The sequence below is a fragment of the Salmo salar genome, chromosome ssa21 (genome assembly GCF_905237065.1).
Source record: "Salmo salar chromosome ssa21, Ssal_v3.1, whole genome shotgun sequence".
In the NCBI taxonomy this organism is placed as follows: Eukaryota; Metazoa; Chordata; class Actinopteri; order Salmoniformes; family Salmonidae; genus Salmo; species Salmo salar.
This window is the reverse complement of record NC_059462.1, coordinates 29,454,543-29,472,392: the sequence shown is the minus strand read 5'-3', so window position 1 is coordinate 29,472,392 and position 17,850 is coordinate 29,454,543. Positions and strand designations below refer to the sequence as shown.

The window sequence follows — 17,850 nt, the reverse complement described above, 5'->3', positions numbered from 1 at the left end:
AGAAACGGACGCAGTGTTTTCTCATATCAAAATAGAGTGATTTATTTGAGACATTGAGTGTGAATTCATTGTTTAGTCTTGGAAACAGATGACCATATCCTAGACTGGGGTGGGAGAGAGATCGCTGTCAGTAACAGCACTTTATTCCACACTGGGCTTCTCAACATGCCAAGATGGCCACCAACCACAGCCCGATTCTCAGTCTGACACAGACAATATTGGCTCTCAGCAAAAAAACATCAACGCCCGATTATATATATATATAAAAATGATGTAAAATGCTGGCCTTCCTCTTTCAGCACAAAACCAAACAAAAGCTGAGCCTACCTTCTGAAAAAGTGCTCTAAAAATTAGCTTGACTGAAAGAATAGACCAGAAAAAAAGGCATTCTCAAAGTGGTGGCTTGTTAGTTTGAAAAGACTGTCACGTTAGACCACGATAAGTACAAGTAGACATACTGCACACAATTAAAGCTAAATCCATCATACAGCCAAGTCAAATAATAAGTCCAATCTGACCAATTAGATCAGGCGGTGGCAATGTCGGGACCTCAACCCAACTCAACCAATCACAGCTTAGAAGCTACAGCAGGACTTCCACTTGACCAATCAGAGCCTGGTTGATCAGTCAGCGTGTAACCTGGGTTTCCACCAGAACAATCACGCTGCCAAACAAAGGAGTACTGTAAGAAAAGCTCAGTAGATGACTAGTGATGACACTTTGCTACTAAAGCAACATTAAGACAACACAATACAAATGTTCACAGCATCCACTCCTTCTCAGTCAGCATGCTCTCTGTCTGTTCTGATTTCCATTTCAATGGTTGTCATTAGGGCTGAATACAGACAGGTCCTGTTTCACATCCCAGACCTGAGCCAGGGGTAACCCCGACAAAACAGGTAGAGCCTACAGAATGTAACATCCCATCTTTATCCCATTCATCATTACCCATGGTCCATGCAGTTACGTTGAGGCACAGATCTCCATGGCTTAAAGTGTAAAGAGCCATCAGTGAAATGACTACAGTCCACTTCAGCGCCACCTGACTTAACACACCAACCTGATACACACATATATGGCAGAATAAAATAACATACATGGTAACAAAAGAAACATCTATCTGACATGCATTAAATTGAATCAGGGTCTTGTAACTGAGTATCAGCAAAGAAAAGATGTGATAGCTCTAGCCAGTATTGAGCGTCTAGAAGATTACGTTAAAGTGTACTGAATATAAACATATATACACAGTATATAAAAGTCTGTGTATTTTTCTAATTTACATATCTTTACATTCATTAAATGTACATCCAGAAGGGAGAATATATGCTTATAACCCACGCTTTTTGCATATTTTCTTTTTAAAGTGAATTAAATGTCATTCAAACTTAGAGAAGTTAAACTTGGCAGTTTGGTGATTTTGGTTGACCTTGATGTTATTAAATGCGAGCACAGAACTACCTCATAGCGGCACCTTTTTTAATTCTGACTTTCAGAAGTCCGTTTGTGAAGAATCTGCAAGAAGTACTGTTTAAACAGGAACTATTCTCCACTGAGGACAATTTAAACATCACATAATTTGAGAATGCCAGTGCAGCAATAACAATGTCACTCTCATCATGTCTCCCATATTGTTTCTCAACTCAGGACACCATAGGGCTAACATGTGCTTAGATAAGTCCTAAAACACAACCTTTCTTTCACAATTTCATGTCAAACACACCCAAAACACCGGTCTGTCTCTCCTCACACCTCTTCCTGTACAAACCCTCTTCCTCATGATTCAGACCCTAGCCAGATAACAGCAGGGCCACTGGCCACGAGGCAGGTCATCATTTCACTTCCTCTTTAGGCACCTTTTAAAACATGGCTGAACAAAATAAATTGGATTTAGTCCAGTATGTTAATTAACCCAGGAAATGTTCTTTGTGGTCTTAAACAGGAGACACAAATCCACAAACTGAGGATTGCCTCTGCAATTAAGTAGGTTATGGTAGTTAAAAGGTCTCCTGTGTCCACCCTATGAGGATGTCCTCCATGTTGCCAGGCCTGCTTTGAGCTATGAGAGTGTTCGCTGATGGCAGGGTCCAACTTCAGTCACTGCCAGGATGCTATTTTCTGAGATCAAGAACACATACCTGGAGGGCAAAGATAACATGATTAATAATGCATATTATGCTTCGGATTATTTTGGTTCCTCTCCATGCACTTCTGAAAGCATTGGTCCTGAGACTAAAGCATTAGGGGCTTTGCTTTTATTCACTTTGGTTTAAAGGGATACTTTGGGATTTTGCAAATGAGGCAATTTATCTACTTCCCCAGTCAGATGAACTCGTAGATACCATTTTGATGTCTCTGCGTACAGTTTGAAGGAAGTTGCTAACTAGTGCTAGCGCAATTGCTAACTACCGTTAGCACAATGACTGGAAGTCTATGGGTATCTGCTAGAATGCTAGTAGATGCTCATAGACTTCCAGTAATTGCGCTAACGCTAGTTAGCATTGGCTCACGAAACTAACTTTAACTTCCTTCATACTGAACACAAAGACATAAAATGGTATCCACAAGTTAATCTGACTCTGGGGAAGTAGATAAAGAGCCTCATTGCCAAAATCCCGAAGTATCCCTTTAACATCCAGAAACATGTGATTGACAGTGCTTGCATAAATGAAAGAAAACAAATCATTACAAATGATACACAGCTTGAAACACAAATTATAATCCAATTCAACTAAAATATGACAACTTACTGATCCATCTGAAGCGCTAGCACCAACTTTGTCTCCTGTGCTGTTCCAGCACACCTCGAAAATCCCTCCGGTCCCCCTGTAGCTATGCACCAAGGCTCCAGTCTGCAACCACAACACAACCAACTCTGGTGAGGACTGCTAGATGGCCATAGTTGCCTGCTCGACCTTACAACATCACTGATCTCACTGTCTGGGTCATGCATTGGGGCCAGGGGTTTTCCATGACCAAGTAACTAACTGTTGTAAGCTGCTATAACCTGTTTTAAGCTGTTATAATCTCCTGGGTGACTCACCATGGTGTTCCAGATGTGGACACACTTGTCGAAGGAGCCGCTGGCCAGGTGCTTCCCGTCAGGGCTGAAGGCCACACTGTAGACGGGCTCCTGGTGTTTGGTCAGGGTGTGGATACACACACCTCGCTCCACGTCCCACAGACGCACAGTTGAGTCAAACGAGGCACTAAGGGGTACAACATAGCACAGGGTCAGTTCTCCATCTACTAACTGCCATCTACAACATGCAAAGACATACTGTAACTGAAATGCATGAAAACTTTGTTTAAGTTTATAACAACAAGCTATCATTGGTCTTTCCATACGAATGTTAATTTACAGGGTTTGACAGGCGATTTAACACCTTTATGACAAAGTAGCAGCCGGGTAGTTTTTCCAGCTTTAGATTGACAACACTTCATGGAAAGAAGGATATGAAATGTAAGAAACATGTCAATAAGTTTGCTTTGGTGCTCGACACAAATTCCATTTCAAAATGCTGATTCACAGAGCCAAAACAAGATGTGTGATTTTGTAGGATCAGTGAAATGGTGATGGTGTGAATATCTGTCACCACAAAAGGAGAGACACGGTTGAAAGCAAGTGTTAATGAAAAGAGAAGCAGACTTTCATTAACACTTTCTCATCAAAATGTTATTATTAGGTAGTGTAAGTCAACCTGGCTAGGTTGCAAATCTCACTTTACAACGACAAAGGAAAAGATGGAGATTAAAACTAAATTAAAAAAAGAAGTTCGGAAAGAACCAAATAAATCACAGGATCAGACAGGAGCTGTATCTCGGTGTACAATAGCCGCATTTACCTCAGATAACTATCAAGTTCCTCACAAGTCATAGCAGTAATGGCAGTTTTACATCAAGAATGAAATATAGGCCCATCCCAGGGGATGCCAGTAGAGGTTGTAAATACCTCTGCTATTTGAACTGTAACATTTACACATGCATTCATGTCTGGGTCATTGGCTTTATGTCCCTCAACCACTGACAGTTACTAGACCTGAGAGGATGTCTGGGACACTTTTTGACAAGAGACCCTTTCACTGTCACACACACTGCGCATTTTCAACTAATAAATCACAACGTTGTCCCAGAACAAGCTTAGGAGCTGTGTGTGTGTCCCACCTAGCCAGCATGATGTTGGAGTTGGGGTTGCTGGTGCCTGGGCCGGTGGGGCTCCACTTGATAGTGTAAATCTCTTTACTGTGGGCCTGGAGGTCATGGACACATGAGTCCTGCTTCATACTCCAGATCTGGGGAAGAGCACAGCACACTTTAAACTCACTATGTAATCATTACATCCTTATATTGACATATAGATCATGGCCATAGGAAAGAGGTGCAATTCATTGTGTGTCCATAATCTTGGCTGAAGTAGAAGCACTGGGCCTTACCTTTAAAGTCATGTCATCAGAGCAGGAGGCTAGTAGCATCCCTGATGGGTCCCACTTAATAGCGTTGACTTCATTCTGAAACACACATGGGCAGATATCATGTAGACTCGTAGAGGACCAACACAAGACATCCTGCTCTTCCTACCACTAGTCACAAAATAATCTTGTTTACTTTACAGAAGTACAAAAGTTGGGGAAAACACATTCAGTAGAGAAATCCTAAGTGTGACTATGTCCTCAGTAGTGTGAGACGTAGAGGTTAGAACACAGACGCTGTCTGTTTGTTTACCGTGTGGCCCTGGAAGGTCTTGAGCGGCCGGTCGCTGCCCAGTCGACACACGTGGATGCACATGTCTGTGCTGCAGGAGGCAAACGTTGTGTTGTTTTGCCAGTCCACGTCCAGGGCTGGAGCTGTGGGTAGGAGGCAACACACAGGGACAGGAGGGTTTGCAAAGGGTTAACTCACATCAGCCGGGAAGCTGAAGTCCTACATCTTTCTGTTCGGGACACAGGGGGCTTACCTGAGTGGAAGGGGAACTGCTGCTTGGCCTCTCCTGTGTGTGCGTCCCAAATGATTGTCGTCTGGAAAATGACAATAGATACATAGAAAATGCAGTACAAACTCTTGACAATTGGGCGGCAATGTTCCCTCTAAGCTGTGCACGTAGCTACCCCGGGACTGCTGCACAGAAGAAATATCAGCCTGCGCATAGAAGCATGAGATTGAACTTCACTAAACTTTCTTGAGTTTTCCCCGTTAGTTAACACTATCAATGTTTCCCTTTACTGTGGGAATTGTAATCGAATCAACTCAATAAGTGCCACTTTCAATGCAACGTACCGAAAGTGAGAGCTGCATGTAGCCACGTGTGCATATTTGTTCATATTCTTTGCTGGTTGGTGAGTTATTAGTCCAGTTATAGCTCATTTGTAGTCAGAAATGTGGGAGTTGTTGCTTTCTACAAGAGCACACAGCGTTAACATTTCTAGCCATCTTTGAAAAGCGAGTCAGGTAAAGAGCTTTTTTATATGTCTTAAAGGGGCAGTGTTGTATTTTGAGACAGGCTTAAATAAGCTAAGTAACCAATAGGCAGAGGGTAGCAGCATTTGTCTGATTCTCTGTAATAACGGTATGGGAATAATAATGCATTGTATTTTATAATGTGGTTTCTTGCATCAAACACAACAAAATGTTGTCACCTCCTTGTCTGAAGGACAAGTGGATAAACAGAAAATAATTCAGTCAGCATTGTTGAACTAATATTAATTGATTGCTACATGAGTGACATGATGCATTCAATCAAAAATACCTTATCTACACCAGCACTGAGGATACAGTTTCCTTTCTTGTTCCACTTCAGAGCAAATATGGGCCCTTTATGTTGGCCCAAGGTGCTCGCCAGATTACCTGTGAAAGACAATAGTTTAATATATCTGCACAGATAACAGTATGATTCAGAATGGGCATTGTTGTATAACTGAATTAAAAAGCTACAAAACTCAGCATACCATCTTTTGTCCATATCCTTGCAAATCCATCATAGGATCCGGTTGCTAAGAGTGTCCCATCGCTCTGTGGGGTAAAAGAGAACTGTTAGTTAACGGTCCTCAGTGTAGATGGCTTCTAATGTTCTGTTCCAGACCATTTCAGTCAAGTAAGAATAGATACAGTAGACGTGAATGGAATGGATCACTGAGAACTCACATTCCAGTCTAGTGAGGTGACGTCTTTGTTGCTGGGGACGTCCTGGCCTCCCTCCCTGATGCAGTGTCTGAGCACCAGCTGGGTGGAGCTGCTGTTACTGTTCTCAATAAGGTTCCAGATCCGAGCTGTCGAGTCTCCCGACCTGGACACAAACAGGTAGAATATAGAAGAAAAACTCAATACATAGTGTGTGTGCGGCAGTGTGTGTGTGTGTCGCTCTAGCCTCCCAAGTCCCAGAGAAGCTCAACCCAGCACTGACCCAGTCCCTCCCCCTGCCACTCAAAACAAAGAGATGAAAGATCACTTCTTCCTCTATGACAACAAGCAGTTTCAATATTATTTTACTGTAATAGAGAACTTAACCTTTGTAACGATACTCTTTTTATGTCTTCACTCCGGAAATTTAGAACAGAGCAGACCCTACTCGACGGGAGTATCGATGAACATGATTGTGGAAAATAAATGCTCAGTTTGTCGCGTGCAGCATCGCGGTACCACATACTGCTAGCAGCATTTTAGCCTCAGACGGTTACATGCTAGCTGTCTGTTTTATAAATGTGCGATGAGCATAAAAATTGGCAACTCGTTCTCATTCTGAGAAATAAGCATATTTTTATCCAGGTAGGCCACTTGATTTCAACATCTAAACAAAGTGAACAGGCTGTGTTGTTCAAACGTTTGGAGACGGCCAGGAGGGTGTATTCATAACAGTTCAACTGTTCTACAGTACCTTGTTAGCAGGCAAAAATATCCAAGTTGGCTAGACTTTAAATATTAGCTGGCTACTAATTAGCAGTGGGTTTGTGTCTGAAATATTGTTTAGGAGACCTGTGTTAGTTTTCATGGTTTTGGTTATATATTCATAGACTTGAAAGCCAGATCAGTGATTATTGCAAAAAAGCAGGTGAAACTATTTTGATAAAATAATTAGTCGGTTTTATGGCTTATATTTGGTCTAGGTATAATTTCACAAGCCCCAAATCTATTAGATTATTCCAGACTGTTTGAAATGCAGTGTATTGACTATTAATTGTGCAACAAAGCTTATTTTGAGAAAAAGTGAAAGCATCTTTTATATATACACCGTATAGATAGATATAGATATAGTTTTAGAGATATATAGATATATACACACACACTGCTCAAAAAAATAAAGGGAACACTAAAATAACATCCTCGATCTGAATGAATGAAATAATCTTATTAAACTTTTTTCTTTACATAGTTGAATGTGCTGACAACAAAATCACAAAAAGAAATCAATAGAAATCCAATTCATCAACCCATGGAGGTCTGGATTTGGAGTCACACTCAAAATTAAAGTGGAAAACCACACTACAGGCTGATCCAACTTTGATGTAATGTCCTTAAAACAAGTCAAAATGAGGCTCAGTAGTGTGTGTGGCCTCCACGTGCCTGTATGACCTCCTTACAATGCCTGGGCATGCTCCTGATGAGGTGGCAGATGGTCTCCTGAGGGATCTCCTCCCAGACCTGGACTAAAGCATCCGCCAACTCCTGGACAGTCTGTGGTGCAAGCATCAATGCCTTCCTCTTGCAGGAACTGCTGACACACTCCAGCCACATGAGGTCTAGCATTGTCTTGCATTAGAAGGAACCCAGGGCCAACCGCACCAGCATATGGTCTCACAAGGGGTCTGAGGAACTCATCTCGGTACCTAATGGCAGTCAGGCTACCTCTGGCGAGCACATGGAGGGCTGTGCGGCCCCCCAAAGAAATGCCACCCCACACCATGACTGACCCACCGCCAAACCGGTCATGCTGGAGGATGTTGCAGGCAGCAGAACGTTCTCCACGGCGTCTCCAGACTCTGTCACGTCTGTCCATGTGCTCATTATGAACCTGCTTTCATCTGTGAGGAGCACAGTGGCGAATTTGCCAATCTTGGTGTTCTCTGGCAAATGCCAAATGTCCTGCACGGTGTTGGGCTGTAAGCACAACCCCCACCTGTGGACGTCGGGCCCTCATACCACCCTCATGGAGTCTGTTTCTGACTGTTTGAGCAGACACATGCACATTTGTGGCCTGCTGGAGGTCATTTTGCAGGTCTCTGGCAGTGCTCATCCTGCTCCTCCTTGCACAACGGCGGAGGTAGCGGTCCTGCTGCTGGGTTGTTGCCCTCCTACGGCCTCCTCCACTTCTCCTGATGTACTGGCCTGTCTCCTGGTAGCGCCTCCATGCTCTGGACACTACGCTGACAGACACAGCAAACCTTCTTGCCACAGCTCGCATTGATGTGCCATCCTGGATGAGCTGCACTACCTGAGCCACTTGTGTGGGTTGTAGACTCCGTCTCATGCTACCACTAGAGTGAAAGCACCGCCAGCATTCAAAAGTGACCAAAACATCAGCCAGGAAGCATAGGAACTGAGAAGTGGTCTATGGTCACCACCTGCAGAACCAGTCCTTTATTGGGGGTGTCTTGCTAATTGCCTATAATTTCCACCTGTTGTCTATTCCATTTGCACAACAGCATGTGAAATTTATTGTCAATCAGTGTTGCTTCCTAAGTGGACAGTTTGATATATAGATATATAGATATATATATATACACACACACATACATATATATATATATATACACACACACATACATACATATATATACATATACACACATACACACATACATACATACATACATACATACATACATACATACATACATACATACATACATACATACACACAAGATTTTGGACACCTACTAATTCAAGGGTTTTTCTTTTTTTACTATTTTCTACATTGTAGAATTATAGCAAAGACATCAAACATATGAAAAAAACACATATGGAATCATTTAGTAACCAAAAAAGTGTTAAAGAAATTAACATGTATTTTATATTTGAGACTCTTCAAAGTAGCCACCCTTTGCCTTGATGACAAGTTTGCACACTTCACATTCTCTCAACTGGCTTCATGAGGTAGTCACCTGGAATGCATTCAATTAACAGGTGTGCCTTGTAAAAGTTAATTTGTGGAATTTCTTTCCTTCTTAATGCGTTTGAGCCAATCTGTTGTGTTGTGACGAGTTAGGGGTGGTATAGAGAAGATAGCCCTATTTAGTAAAAGACCAAGTCCATATTATGGCAAGAAGAGCTCAAATAAGCAACAAAAACGACAGTCCATCATTACTTCAGGACATGAAGGTCAGTCAAACCGGAAAATGTCAAGAACTTTGAAAGTGTCTTAAAGTGCAGTCACAGAAAACATCAAGTGCTATGATGAAACTGGCTCTCATGAGGACTTCCACAGGAAAAGAAGACCCAGAGTAACCTCTGCTGCTAAGGATAAGTTAATTTGAGTTGAGTTAGCTGCACCTCAGATTGCAGCCCAAATAAACGTTTCAGAGTTCAAGTAACAGACATCAACATCAACTGTTCAGAGGAGACTGCGTGAATCAGGCCTTCATGGTCAAATTGCTGCAAATTAACCACTACTAAGGGACACCAATAAGAAGAAGAGACTTGCTTGGACCAAGAAACACGAGCAATGGACATTAAACCGGTGGAAATCTGTCCTTTGGTCTGATGAGTCCAAATTTCAGATTTTTGGTTCCAACCGTCGTGTCTTTGTGAGATGCAGAGTTGGTGAACGGATGACCTCCAGATGTGTGGTTTCGACCATGAAGCATGGAGGAGGAGGTGTGATGGTGTGGGGGTGCTTTGCTGGTGACACTGTCTGGTTCCCATCCCATCTGGTTCACGCTTAGTGGGACTATCATTTGTTTCTCAACAAGACAATTACCCAACACACCTCCAGGCTGTGTAAGGGCTATTTGACCAATAAGGAGTGTGACGAGTGCTGCATCAGATGACCTGGCCTCCACAATCACCCAACCTAAATCCAATTGAGATGGTTTGGGATGAGTTGGACCGCAGAGTGAAGGAAAAGCAGCCAACAAGTGATCAGCATATGTGGGAACTCCTTCAAGACTGTTAGAAAAGCATTCCAGGTGAAGTTGGTTGAGAGAATGCCAAGAGTGTGCAAAGCTGTCAAGGCAAAGGGTGGCTACTTTGAAGAATCTTACATATATTTATATTTTTTTAACACTTCAATGGTTACTACATGATTCCATATGTGTTATTTCATAGTTTTGATGTCTTCGCTATTATTCTACAATGTAGAAAATAAGGAAACATCCTTGAATGAGAAGGTGTTTCCAAACTTTTGATTGGTAATGTACAGTTGAAGTCGGAAGATTACATACACTTAGGTTGGAGTCATTAAAACTCGTTTTTCAACCACTCCACAAATTTCTTGTTAAATAAACTATAGTTTTGGCAAGTCGGTTAGGACATCTACTGTGTGCATGACAAGTCATTTTTCCAACAATTGTTTACAGACAGATTATTTCACTTATAATTCACTGTATCACAATTCCAGTGGGTCAGAAGTTTACATACACTAAGTTGACTGTGCCTTTCAACAGCTTGGAAAATTCCATAAAATGATGACATTGCTTTAGAAGCTTCTGATAAGCTAATTGACATAATTTGAGTCAATCGGGGGTGTACCTGTGGATGTAGTTCAAGGCCTACCTTCAAACTCAGTGCCTCTTTGCTTGACATCATGAGAAAATCTAAAGAAAATCAGCCAAGACCTCAGAAAAAACAATTGTAGACCTCCACAAGTCTGGTTCATCCTTCTGAGCAATTTCCAAAGCCTGAAGGTACCACGTTCATCTGTACAAACAATAGTACGCAAGTATAAACACCATGTGACCACGCAGCCGTCATACCGCTCAGGAAGGTGACACGTTCTGTCTCCTAGAGATGAACGTACTTTGGTTCGAAAAGTGCAAATCAATCCCAGAACAACAGCAAAGAACCTTGTGAAGTACAAAATGAAGTACAAAATGATCTACATCCACAGTAAAACGAGTCCTACATCGACATAACCTGAAAGGCCGCTCAGCAAGGAAGAAGCCACTACTCCAAAACCGCCATAAAAAAAAGCCCGACTACGGTTTGCAACTGCACATGGGGACAAAGATCGTACTTTTTGGAGAAATGTCCTCTGGTCTGATGAAACAAAAATAGAACTGTTTGGCCATAATGACCATCGTTATGTTTGGAGGAAAAAGGGGGAGGCTTGCAAGCCGAAGAACACCATCCCAACCGTGAAGCACGGGGGTGGCAGCATCATGTTGTGGGTGTGCTGTGCTGCAGGAGGGACTGGTGCACTTCACAAAATAGATGGCATCATGAGGTTGGAAAATTATGTGGATATATTGAAGCAACATCTCAAGACATCAGTCAGGAAGTTAAAAGCTTGGTGTGGGGGCTGTGCTTTGGCAAAGTGGGTGGGGTTATATCCTGCCTGTTTGGCCCTGTCCGGGGGTATCATCGGATGGGGCCACAGTGTCTTCTGATCCCTCCTGTCTCAGCCTCCAGTATTTATGCTGCAGTAGTTTATGTGTCGGGGGGCTAGGGTCAGTCTGTTACATCTGGAGTATTTCTCTTGTCTTATCCGGTGTCCTGTGTGAATTTAAATATACTCTCTCTAATTCTCTCTTTCTCTCTTTCTCTCGGAGGACCTGAGCCCTAGGACCATGCCTCAGGACTACCTGGCATGATGACTCCTTGCTGTCCCCAGTCCACCTGGCCATGCTGCTGCTCCAGTTTCAACTGTTCTGCCTGCGGCTATGGAACCCTGACCTGTTCACCGGACGTGCTTGTTGCACCCTCGACAACTACTATGATTATTATTATTTTGACCATGCTGGTCAATTATGAACATTTTAACATCTTGACCATGTTCTGTTATAATATCCACCCAGCACAGCCAGAAGAGGACTGGCCACCCCTCATAGCCTGGTTCCTCTCTAGGTTTCTTCCTAGGTTTTTGGCCTTTCTAGGGAGTTTTTCCTAGGGAGTTTTTCCTAGCCACCGTGCTTCTTTCACATGCATTGCTTGCTGTTTGGGGTTTTAGGCTGGGTTTCTGTACAGCACTTTGAGATATCAGCTGATGTACGAAGGGCTATATAAATAAATTTGATTTGATTTGAAAAGCTTGGTCGCAAATGGGTCTTCCAAATGGACAATGACCCCAAGCATACTTCCAAAGTTGTGGAAAATGGCTTAAGGACAACAAAGTCAAGGTATTGGAGTGGCCATCACAAAGCCCTGACCTCAATCCTATTGAACATTTGTGGGCAGAACTGAAAAAGCGTGTGTGAGCAAGGAGGCCTACAAACCTGACTCAGTTACACCAGCTCTGTCAGGAGGAATGAGCCAAAATTCACCCAATTTATTGTGGGAAGCTTGTGGAAGGCTACCCGAAATGTTTGACCCAGGTTAAACAATTTAAAGGCAATGCTACCAAATACTAATTGAGTGTATGTAAACTTCTGGAATGTGATGAAAGAAATAAAAGCTGAAATAACTCACTCTCTCTACTACTATTCTGACATTTCACATTCTTAAAATAAAGTGGTGATCCTAACTGACCTAAGACAGACAATTTTTACTATGATTAAATGTCAGGAATTGAGAAAAACTGAGTTTAAATGTATTTGGCTATGTAAACTTCCGACTTCAACTGTATATAGATAGTGAATCGCCAGTAAGTTAGAAGAAAAAAAAAGATAATATTTTTAGGCCATATCGCCCAGCCCTACACCCACCCCAGTGAGACTCACCCCGAGGCCAGCAGGTCGCTGACAGGGTTCCAGGCACAGATGAACACCTCTGACTCATGGCCTCGGAGGACCGTGGCCTTGCTGGCTGGGATCTCCACGTCCACATCCATCTCCATGGGCTCGCTGTGGTTATCTGTAATCAGATCAAACCCACACTCTGTTAGACACATACAACTCCCAGTACCTACTGTACTATTCAGAATATCACATGGAAATGGAACCATATTTTCAGTCTTTCTATTCCAGTGCCATATTCAGCTTCAAAAACAAACTTTCTGGACTGTTTCCATCTATTAAGTGTGTTTCTGACAAACATTTGAGATGTTTAACCTCTCACCTTTCAAAATCATAACCATTCAAGATCAAATCATTTGAATTAGGCTAGTTCTAAATCATTGTCTTCAAAAAGCAGAGAGTGAGATTTTTATTAACCGTGTTATCTAAGATTTTCAATTACCGCATCAAACATACTTGTTGACCCAAAAGAAGCAGAGGGAGCAATCTGTGTAGGGTCAAAGCTCAGCTATTCGGGGAGATGAACTAAGAGCTAATCCAGTAATCATCTTCGTATCCTGCCAGCACTATTGATAAAATGTGTTTTTCTTCCAGACATGTTCTTGCTGCAGCGCAATCCAAAGGGGCTGCAGCATCCCTGTCTGTTCAGACAAGTGTGAAAGAAAAATTACATATTTACCTGATTTGTTTGATATTAGTAGTGTCATGACGTTGGCCTGTGGGTAAGGTTTATGACCCCCCCCCCCCATAAATACCTTTCTCCCTTCCCCTCTCTGACCCTACTGAAGGACTTGAATAGCCTGTGTTAAATATAGAGAGTCTGGGAACATCAAACAAATGGGGAAAAGGAACCATATTTTGGTAATAAAACCAGTTGGAAATATGCTTGGGAACGTAATGAGTATGTATGTCAGTTCGGTTGTCATCTGAGACATTATGACTGATGACAGGACGACATAAACTGTACCTGGGAAAGTATACACCCTCTAGTTATCAGAGTCACATGGAATTGTTATGCAATTGAAATGTTTGATATTAAAATTGTTTGTTAGGAGATTAAATGTAATTTTAGCTTCCAAATGAGAGAATTTGGTTTTCATAAGGAAAGTGCCCTGCTTGATCAGTGGCCCACCCCTGTGAAGAGACAGGGGTTATAAACGATGAAACACATCCTTCCCCCTCTCCACTATATAAGCCTTTGACGAAAAGATAACCACGTGGTTCCAGTACGTGAGGTCTGCAGCCTCTACGTTAGAAGGACACACGTCAAGTACAGAACTAAGCCAACCTCGGCGTGAGCTTTGGTGGCGAATGGTATGAACTTTGAGTTTATTCACTACAGAAGTGATACTTCCTAGCCGTTGAGTTAGCAGCGGCCGCTGTAGACGTGGGCTAGGAAAGGACGGACGACGGATCCAGTCTAACAACTAACAGACGAAGAAGATACCACCACGTATCCAATTTACCACCAGAGACATTCTTCCGAGGACAGGAAGATCTGTTGGCCAACCCGGCCAGCATCTACGACCAATCTACCGAAGCGCAGCTCAGAGTAAATATTTATTGCATTTTCCTTTTCCAAATGGGCGGTAATTTAGAATGCATAAGATAATGTATTTACGATAGCATAGCTGCTGTTTCTTTATTCCTAAGTCTTCCCGCTCTTTCATTCAAGCCCAACCCCCTTTCCTTTGTGTAACCAGCCGTCATGTATGACATCATTTGTATTCGGTGTATTTGTAATTCTGTGTGATAAGTTTAGGTATTTAGTAAATAAATAATTAAACCCAATTTTGTATTGCTGATTCAATTTGTTAGCCAGGGTTCGTGAAGATAGCCAAGAATTTACAACTTTCATTATGAGACTGAAAATAAGATAAAGGTTAATATTGACGGCTATCGATGTAAAATATTACTAAGTATTTTAAGAGTTTATTCGGAAGATAACGCCTCTATAAACGTTCTTCCGTGGTGCCCCGACTTTCTAGTTAATTACATTTACATGATTAGCTTAATCAGGTAATATTAATTACAGAGAAAGGATTTTATAGGTTAGCATGTCATATCACTTAATCCGGCATTGCCAAAGACACGGCAGTAGTTAGCAATTAATACTTAACAAATAGGAGGATATTTCTGTCCTGTTAGTGTCTGTGTTTTTATGGACTCCACTCTAGTTCCCTGCAGCTAATCTGGGAGAATGGTCACCAGAGATGGCTTGAGCTGACAAATGAGTTAGACTGCATTACATAGACAAGAATGTGTTTTACTAGGGATAGCTTGGGAGTAGAACAATCCCTCATTGTCTCAAAATCATCCTTGCAACTGGGGAACAAAGCCAGGGTGGGGTTAAGACAACGACAGGATAAACCCAGAGTGGTTTATGATGCTCCTTGATCTGCATGAGGGGGGGTTGAACAGCCTCATTATTGCAATAATTAAATCGATATTAAATAAAGGTGATTGTTTGAAGAAATTACCCAATCTCTCTCAGTACTGAATTTCCATGGCACAAGTAATCATTATTTACAGTAAGATAGTCTTTCCTGATGTTCTGCCACCCACCCACACATTAGACTAACTCCAGTGGGATCGGCTGACAAACATCCACAAAATCCGCTTCTCCCTAGTCTAATGCGTCACCTGACCCACACCTCTCTGGTTTCACTGGCTGAACTCTACAAGCATCTGAACAGTTAGGGAGGCACAATAAAAGGTAAATGCAGCCAGGGTCAAATTCACCAACACTCAATGCCATGTCACTAATGACCTCACATTTGGTGAAAACCACACTGTACTGAAGTAACCCCCCCACACACACACACACTTAAAGCTGTACTAACACTGTGCTCAAATAAACCAATGTGATGTTGATCATGCTTGGGTTTGCTGGTTTATGGAGATTCAGCTGTCTCACATAGTAAGTATCGAGATAATGTAGGAAAAATATAATTTGCTAAGTTACGACATGAAAATACCAGCTAGCAACAGGTAAATGGCTCAAAGAGGAAGTAATTCTTACAGATGGTGTGTGTTCCGTTTTCCTCCCCGTTCACGGTGGCCTCTCCGTTCTTTGTTGCGTTAAGTTGGTTGCTAGCGGCAACAACTGCCATGGTGCAGGCCGCCTGTTGCTGGGCTAGCTTGTCGCGGAAGGCCTGCTGCCGCGTCTGTACCACGTCCGGCATAACCGCGTCGATGAGTGACAGAGACTCGATGGGCCGCCCATCAAACACTGTGCCATCCTGCCAACATAACGCCAAACATGACATGGTTACACTATATTTAATTAAAGGGGGGATTTAATTTGTTTTCATTTACCAAGTACAATAGTGTATTGATTTTTGTATTGTTAACTATTTATGATTTTGATCAATTTTCTTCACTATATTAGTGAAGGCAGTCTTATATAACCCCATTGATTTATATGGAGAGTGTGTGTTTGTTCTGACAGTGGTAGTCCAAGGTTGTATTCTCTAGGCACCAAATAATAGAAAACAGATTGAAACAGGGAGGAACTATGTGGACTTTTACAATAATTTTTTTTTTTTTAAATGTGTTCTGTTGCAAAACATTTTGCTACGGTGTGCACTAATGAATGTGTCCCAAGGCAGCAGCCTGGACTGGAGCAGCTGGCCTCACCTCATTGATGCTGATCTCTGCCTCCACATACTGGAGGCCTTTCTGCAGGATGGAGATGAGGGCAGCAGGGGGCACTAGTGTTCCATTGATGTTGGACTGGCTGATGTGGCTCTCGATTCCAAAGGTGAATGCTGAGTGGGAGAAACCTGGAAACGAACACACAGAGAACACAGTCAGTACAATGACAACACCAGAGACCCTGCAACACAAACCTCTCACTCCTCTACAAACATATCTACACTTTTTATGTCAATGTTATGCCATCAAAAAAATACAAGTGAACGCAGACAGCGGAGCGAGTCAATTATCCGTACCAAGTATACTTTTTCAGTGCAATACATTTTGAAATGCCAGAGCTATCATGTGTTTCACCAATGACGGGCTTCAAAGAAAGCCCCAACAAAAGAGTAATAAAATACAGCGTCTAGGAACTCAATAATTCATTCAACCTGTGAAATATAGGTTAGCATGAATGGCATGAGAGACAGACACCGACATTCAAGCAGACAGACAGACAGACAGTGTGTTCCAGGATGTTTGGAAGTCATACATACCTGACTCCTGAAGATATCTGTAGACCAAGAAGTTCACTTCATCACTGGTTATACTCATCTTAGCCCACCTCGATGGAGGAGGTACTGTATCTTAGCCCACCTCGATGGAGGAGGTACTGTATGTTGTAAAGATGGACTCAGTCTAGGGAAGAGAGAGGAAGACATTGAGTTTTAGATTCATTACACAGCTAGCTACATCATTTCAGAAGACAACAAGCTTCCCAACGAGTGGGACAATGTAGGTTACCGTATATCTTGGTAGGTCCCCAATCATCATAACCAAATGACTTGACAGCTACCTTGTCCTCACATACAGAGATAAAGCAAGAACATAAATGTGTCTCTGTCCATGGTTAGAAGTGCACAAACACACAAAGAAAAACCCAACTAACTCCCTCCATTAGTGTGGGCCCCTGTTCGCCCATTGGCTGCACTTTTCGACCCACTGAGAATAGCAATGACCGGGTCACTTAGCCAGTGAATCCATCTCCACTACACAGGCCAAGTATTCCCCCGTCTCTCTACTGTGACACGACTGCGGCATCCAATTCCATTAGTGACCTGGCCACTGATCTAGATGGATAGAAGCCTAATAAAGCATTACAGGGCATTGAATGCCTACTGCCGTTATCTAGTAAACCATAGAGAGATTAGCACACGGCGTAAGGATAATTACTGGTAAAGTTGGGGGACTTTCACATCATTATTTACATTTAAGTCATTTAGCAGACGCTCTTATCCAGAGCGACTTACAATTATTATATTATCTCTTTCTCAGATAACATTTTATTGGCGCCGACGTGAAGATTTCAACTTGGTATTCTTTCAAAACTACTGGG

The 17,850-nt window shown here is 42.3% G+C and overlaps 1 protein-coding gene across 1 annotated transcript in view; it reads right to left on the bottom strand.

Annotated features, from left to right (window-relative positions):
• Positions 1-16: 16 nt before the first annotated feature.
• The window catches only part of LOC106582098 (F-box-like/WD repeat-containing protein TBL1X), a 37,454-nt gene continuing 19,620 nt past the window's right edge, over positions 17-17,850 (bottom strand). The window contains exons 2-15 of the mRNA XM_014164841.2: positions 17,012-17,153; positions 16,458-16,603; positions 15,841-16,060; positions 12,804-12,936; positions 6,139-6,280; positions 5,943-6,006; positions 5,744-5,841; positions 4,955-5,015; positions 4,723-4,844; positions 4,434-4,508; positions 4,165-4,292; positions 3,044-3,209; positions 2,751-2,852; positions 17-2,138 (exon numbers count right to left, since the gene is read on the bottom strand). Of these exons, the coding sequence (XP_014020316.1) occupies positions 2,112-2,138; positions 2,751-2,852; positions 3,044-3,209; positions 4,165-4,292; positions 4,434-4,508; positions 4,723-4,844; positions 4,955-5,015; positions 5,744-5,841; positions 5,943-6,006; positions 6,139-6,280; positions 12,804-12,936; positions 15,841-16,060; positions 16,458-16,603; positions 17,012-17,069 (1,542 nt within the window). The 5' untranslated portion in view covers positions 17,070-17,153 and the 3' untranslated portion in view covers positions 17-2,111. The remainder of the gene's footprint in view (positions 2,139-2,750; positions 2,853-3,043; positions 3,210-4,164; positions 4,293-4,433; positions 4,509-4,722; positions 4,845-4,954; positions 5,016-5,743; positions 5,842-5,942; positions 6,007-6,138; positions 6,281-12,803; positions 12,937-15,840; positions 16,061-16,457; positions 16,604-17,011; positions 17,154-17,850) is intronic.